This window comes from Apteryx rowi, unplaced genomic scaffold (assembly GCF_003343035.1).
Source record: "Apteryx rowi isolate R43461 unplaced genomic scaffold, aptRow1 scaffold_47, whole genome shotgun sequence".
Taxonomy (NCBI): domain Eukaryota; kingdom Metazoa; phylum Chordata; class Aves; order Apterygiformes; family Apterygidae; genus Apteryx; species Apteryx rowi.
In genome coordinates this window covers 1,699,675-1,705,735 of record NW_020450727.1, presented here as the reverse complement: position 1 = coordinate 1,705,735, position 6,061 = coordinate 1,699,675, and the positions used below count along the sequence as shown (strand labels likewise).

At 59.0% G+C, this 6,061-nt stretch overlaps 1 protein-coding gene across 1 annotated transcript; it reads left to right on the top strand.

Annotated features, from left to right (window-relative positions):
* Positions 1-5: 5 nt before the first annotated feature.
* ZFAND2B (zinc finger AN1-type containing 2B) lies at positions 6-5,747 on the top strand (the record flags this gene model as incomplete). Its single annotated transcript, XM_026077949.1, has 8 exons — positions 6-197; positions 1,084-1,215; positions 1,959-2,110; positions 2,359-2,466; positions 2,626-2,695; positions 3,258-3,334; positions 3,930-4,011; positions 4,294-5,747. Coding segments are annotated over 8 exons (852 nt in total), but the record flags the coding sequence as incomplete, so codon positions are not given.
* Between the last annotated feature and the right edge of the window lie 314 nt (positions 5,748-6,061).

Here is a 6,061-nt window from a genome sequence, read left to right as displayed (position 1 = left end):
GCCCGGGCTGCGGGCGCGGGACGCTGACTGCCGCACGCCCTCCCTGCCTGCCTGCCTGCCTGCCTGCCTGCCTCCCTGCCGGCCGCGTCTCCCCGCGCCCAGACTTCCTCCCCCTGAAGTGCGACGCCTGCGAGCAGATCTTCTGCACCGACCACATCGCTTACGCCCAGCACTGCTGCACTTCTGCCTACAAGAAGGTGAGTGCGCAGGGAGAGGCGCGACCCTGCCTCGGGCACGCTGCTGCCGGCTGTTCCCAGCTCCTGGTGACATCGCCGGCCCCAGATGTGAAAAACTGCCGTAGGACACGAGCCCAGCTGGAGCTGAGGGACCCTGGGGTGCGCTGGAGGGACGTGCCAGCCCCGGAGGGGGAGGCAGAGCGGTTCGCTAGCTGCTGCTGTGCGTCCCTCTGGGCAGGGTTGCTACAGCATGACCTAAGCAAGAGAACAGGGCCAGGAGCAGGGGGAGAAGGCTTGTGGCGTGCGTGCTGTTGTGCTGCGCAGCCCTGCAGCTGATGTGCCTCACCTGAGCTTTGGGAAACATGGGGCATTCCCAAGAAGTCCCTGTGCCCTCAACTGAGGGCACAGACCTGGGGGGAGCCAGGCAGTGAGCAGAGGGGCTTGCAGGGAGCTGCTCCCCAAGCTGAGGAAGGCAGAGGCCCAGGCTCTCTCTTTCCCCACGCTTTAACAGAAATAATTATTTATTGGAGTGATTTGCCGGGCTTGGGGCTGACTTCTCCATCCCTTGGGATTTGCACTGAGATTGGAGGTATCCCTCAAATGCGGTCTGTATCTCAGTGCTGCAAACTGCTGACCTGCCCCCTGCAAGCCAGTGGAATGGTTTGGGCATCTCCCTGCCCTGCCATCTGTCCTTCCTAGAGCATGTGTTAGTGTAACCCCTGCTGGGCTAGAAACAGCAAGAAGGGCCCTTGGAGGTTGGGTGAGAGGATCTCAAACCACAGATGAAACTGCAGAAATCATGGCAGGCAAATCCTGAAAGAGAGAGAGATGGTAGCAGAGCCTCAAGGAGGCCTCAGCTGCTGAGTGTCAGCTGTGTGCCCGCAGCTCCCCCTTCTCGTCTCTACAGGATGTGCAGGTCCCTGTGTGTCCTCTCTGCAACACCCCAGTCCCCGTGAGGCGGGGGGAGATGCCTGATGTCGTGGTGGGGGAGCACATCGACCGTGACTGCAAGTCCGACCCTGCGCAGCGCAAGCGCAAGGTAGGAGCCTGGGGCTCGCCGCCCCGCAGAGCCTGTTTCCCTGAGGTGTGTGCTGCACTTGCCTGATGCCGCTGGTCCCAGGTGGGGTGAGCTGCTGAGCTCGGCTGAGTCCCTGCTGAATGCTGGGGCATAGGCTGAAAACAACACGCAGCCTGGCCTGGGCCAGTGTAGTCTTTGCTTGCACAGGCTGAGGACAGAAAGGATTGGTGAGATGGAGGTGTGCACATCTGCAGAGCTTTGTGGTGGAAGTCTGGGGCTGAGATAGCAATGGGGTGGGGCTGGGCRGCCTCATGGGGCACAAGGAAAGGCAGAATGATATTCTAATGGCAGTGGGTAGTTTCTGAACAGTACAGTCAGCAATTAGTTGCCCCTTCTTGCCAGGAGGAGGAAAGAGCTGTGGAGGCTTTCGCTGGCCTGGAGCCGTCCCTGCAGGAATCCAGTCAGCCCAGCAACAGCAGGAGAGCTCTGGTAGGGCAGGCAGGAGTCCTTGAGCAAGGCACTGTCTCTCCTGCTGTAAGTTCGGTGTCCAAGAGGAACTTTTCCTGTAAAGGCTGAGGCACCAGGGAGTTATTAATAATTTAATCTAAAGAAAACTTGTACTCAAACACAAACTTCAGAGCCATGCAGAAGTGGCACTGGCAGGAGGGGCTGGTTGGTGTCAAGGGCTTGGAAAGGTGGGAGAGGGAAGGGATGGCCCCAGCCCCTGCACTGTCCGCTGTCACTGCCACCATGTCTGCCTTCAGATCTTCACCAACAAGTGTCTGAAGCCCGGCTGCAAGCAGAAGGAGATGATGAAGGTGATCTGTGACCAGTGCCACAAGAACTACTGCCTCAAGCACCGGCATCCCCTGGACCACGACTGCAGCGGGGCAGGGCGTCCCCTCTCCAAAGCTGGGTGAGGGGGCTGGCAGGGACAGGGCTGGGCTTGTCGGATGTGCGACAGGGAGGAAGCTGATATCTCCCTGCCCCTAGCTGCTGGTTGGGACTGCTGCATCCTTGTGCTCCCTGCCCTTGAGTACTGTTGGGAGGACAGGGCGGGAGCTGAAGATCCAGTGAGGTGTCTTATCCGGCTCCATCACAGAGTGCCCAGGGATGGCCCATGATGGATAAAGCAGTTGCTCACGGGCATGCTGTCTGTCCTAGACATGCTGCAGTTGCAAGAGCCGAGGCATCCTCTTCCAAAGCAGTCACTGCGTCGAGCAGCGGAGCTTCCCGGCCAGCAGACAGCCCCTCTGCTTCAGCCTCTGCCAGGTATAGCGACATCCCCAACTCCTAATTCCGAGATGGGCATGACCAGGCTCAGCTTGACTCCCTCTGGGACACAGGAGTGACAGCTCCCTGCTTCCTGTGCATGAACTCGTGTCCATGCTCCCTGCCTTGACAATAATCCTGCTTCTCTCCCATTCATAGAGGAGGCAGAGCAGCTGGGTCCCAGACTCGCAGCACCTCCCCTCCGGCTGTCATGCTGCAGAACGGACTGGTGAGTGGCCTGGTGTGGGCGTTTGGGGCACTTTTGGCTGGGTCCTGTACCCTGAGCAGTGACTGCAGCAACTGCTTTGTAACCCATGCTCTAGCGTGCGAGCACTAGAGGGGAGCAAAGAGCCAGGTTGGAGCAGCCTGGGAGCTCTGGAGGGGGGTGCCCAGCCTGTGCATACGCCCAAAATGCTCAGCAGTGACTGCAGTGCACCCCAGCTGGCCTTCCTGTGGGAACAAGTATCCCAGGCGCTCAGCGAGGCATTGGCAGAGTTTGTCTTGCTTGTGAATGGCATCAGTCAGCCCTGCTCAGTGCTGAGCCTCTCCCAGAGAGACAAAGTGCCCTGGCCCTTTTCCCCAAACGTTGCCTTTCTGTTCTGCAACCTGAGTGCAGAGGAGGAGGACAGAAGCTGCTTCCCATTGGTATTCTCCAAAATGCTCTCTGCGCAGGCAGACAGGGCTGCGCTCTCTGGGGGTAAGAGAGAGATGGGAATCTGTTCTCCGCTGAGGTGCATGGGGCTGCCTCCTGCCATTCCTAGGCAGGCTGGTGATGAAATGTTTTGTTTCAGAGTGAGGAAGAGGCGCTGCAGCGAGCTCTGGAGATGTCCCTGTCAGAGTCAGCACACAGCTCTGCGCAGCCGCCCAGGTACGTCCCAGAGACACGTCATGTCTGAACCTGCCTGTGAGAGGTGCCCCAGGCAAAATCATGTGGCTTTGGGATGGGATGACATTTCTCTCAGCACGTGGCTAGATGATGCCTCTGCCTGATTGATGGGGAAGAAGGGATAGTTCAGAGCCAGTGCAGAGCTCTGTTTAGGGAGCAAGTCCTCCAGCATGCTGGGAAGGAACAGTGACAGCACAGAGCAGGGCAAACCGTTGTCTGACCACTTGTCAGCTAGTGAGCATGGCTGGAGCATGTCGGAACTAGAATAGGGGTGCTCCCAGAGAAGGACCAGAATGTTTTCTGGCGCTGCTAAAAGCACCATCTTACCGACTGGAGTTAAAGGCATGGAGAACGTGGCTTTCCTGGGTACAGAGTGCTGACTGCCAGCCCCAGCTGGATCCTTCGTTCCCTCCCCAAAGCCCCTGCCCTGTTTAGGGCGCTTCTCTATTGCTCCCTGTCCTTAGCTGTCTTGAAGGGTTGCAGTGGTCGGGGATGCCTGCCACCCCAAAGGGCTCTGACTGCGGGGGCTGGTGAGCCTGGGGGAAGTCTGAGGGACAACATGCACTGCTGTCCCCAGCAGCACACAGGAGGAGGAAGATCTGGCACTGGCCCAGGCACTGTCAGCAAGCGAAGCTGAGTACCAACAGCTACAGCGGCAGGTGAGTGGACTGCCTGTGGCTCTGCACCCCAGTGGGGTTGATCCTAGCTTGGTTGTGTCGTCTTGGAGTCCTCTCTGGGCTCTGCTTCCTCTGTGCTCTCTCTGGGGACACTTTTCTCTCCAGGGCAGCCTGGCCTGGGGCAGTGACAGCGTCACTGCTGAGCACGCAGCCCTGGGGACCTGAGCCCTGCCTGTGCCCGCTCGTTGCCCTGCCTGTGCCCCTTGTAGGACGGAGGAAGAAGCCCGTCTTCCCTTGCTCACTGTGTGCTTCTTCCTGTTCCAGACGCACGGTTCAAAGCCATCAAACTGCAGCATGTCCTAGGCCTGCAAGGCAGGGTGTGCCAGCGGATGTGGGAGCCTGCTTGTGACCCAAGGAATGGCTGTGGCCTCCCAGTTGGATGCTGTGGGGTTCTGGCCTGGATACTGATAACAAGAGCCCTTTGCCAGGGACAAATGATCTCCCTGGGAGCTGTAAGCAAGCTACCAAACACACCCCGACAACACAGCCCTCTAGAAAATCGGTGCAGCAAATTGCTGACGCTCCTGGAGAGGTGGAGACCGTGTGGGACAAGGCCCAGCACAGACTGACCAAAGCAAGCAGCAGCCCATAGTGTGCACTTAGTCCACAGCTGCTATTGCTGTGTCCCAGGGCTGCGGCGCCAGTGGGATTGCGTGCTGTGGGTGGAAGTGAGGGCACAGCTAGCCTGAAGGGGAGGAGTTGCATGGGGACACTTCTGCGTGCTTGGACATACGGCTGGGATGTGGCTGCCTGCTGCAGTAACGGGCCTGGATTTCATGCTCCAGGGAGGGCCTGGCCAACCTCTCAGCAGACAGCAGCAGTGGCTGCTCACCACAGGCATAGCACAGATGAATCTGCAGCCGCTCAGTAGTGCCCTTCCCTGCTCCCCATGTCCTCGGTGCCTCCCCTGCTGTTTGCATGCCCAAGAGCACGTTGGGCCTTACCCAGCTCGGCTTGGGACACTCATATCTGCGCAGGGCCAGGACCTCTCTGAGACTGAATGGAGGCATGTTTCCTTTCTGGTTTAATTTAAAAAGGACTGTTAACTGAAAAGTAACTTCGGTGGTGACTTAACTGTGCCAGTGTCACCTGCATGAGAGGACTGCAGCTRTGTTCCTCATGGTGGCTGCTCTTGGCTGCTCCATCTCTGCTAAATTGTCCCTGGGCCACCACAAGCTCTCAGGGTCTGCTTCTGCCCAGGGCAGACACCCACTGGCCACTGTTCGCATGCTACGGTGGTGCTGTTGGGGCAGGAACGCCTGCCTCCCTGCTATAGTCTCAACCATGCTGCGAGTAATCCCTCCTCAGAAATGGCAGTGCAGCATCCCAGTAGAAAACCTTGCAAATGCAGCCCCGAGCTCGGAGCTGCCTCCGGCGCTAGTGTTTGGGGAGAGGAGCTGGCCCCGAGGTGGGAGGGCTTTTGTCCTGCTGGCCTTTTGGGAGTCTGTGCTGCAAAGTGGGACCCTGCTGCTTTCTCACTAGCTCTCTTGTGCCTCCCTGCTGGAACTGCTCCTGCTTCTGTGGCTGTGTTTGGTTCTGCGCCGTGCCAGGCTCTGCTTTCCCAGTCCGAGGGGTGTACATCTGAGGGGTGGTTATCTGCTGGCAGTGTCTCCCTGTGCCTAGCTGGGGCAGGTGTGGGTACAGGCTGGGGTGAGGGAATGCTGAAACTTGTCAAAATGCTGCTTGGGAGGAAATAAACATGTAGCAGAGAGTTTAGAGTTGCTTGGAGAGAACTGTAGCTTGGTATCCATCTTGGAGCATGCCTCTCTGCCCCTGCCTGGGGCTGGTGGGTCAGAGCTGCGAGCAGGGGCTTGGTGGATGAGGGCACAAGGAGGTGCAGGGGTGGGGGGCAGGCTCGGGAGCACATCAGGATGAGCTGGGCCCCAGCCGTGCTGCTGCCTGCTTCCTCTGCTACAGCGCACAGCCCCTGGCCATGCCCCTGCCCTCGTTGGGGTGGTGGTGGGGGGGGGTGCTACTGGGTGCTCAGGATAGTGGGACATCCTCTTGTTGCTGTGCCCCTGTCCCTGGGTGT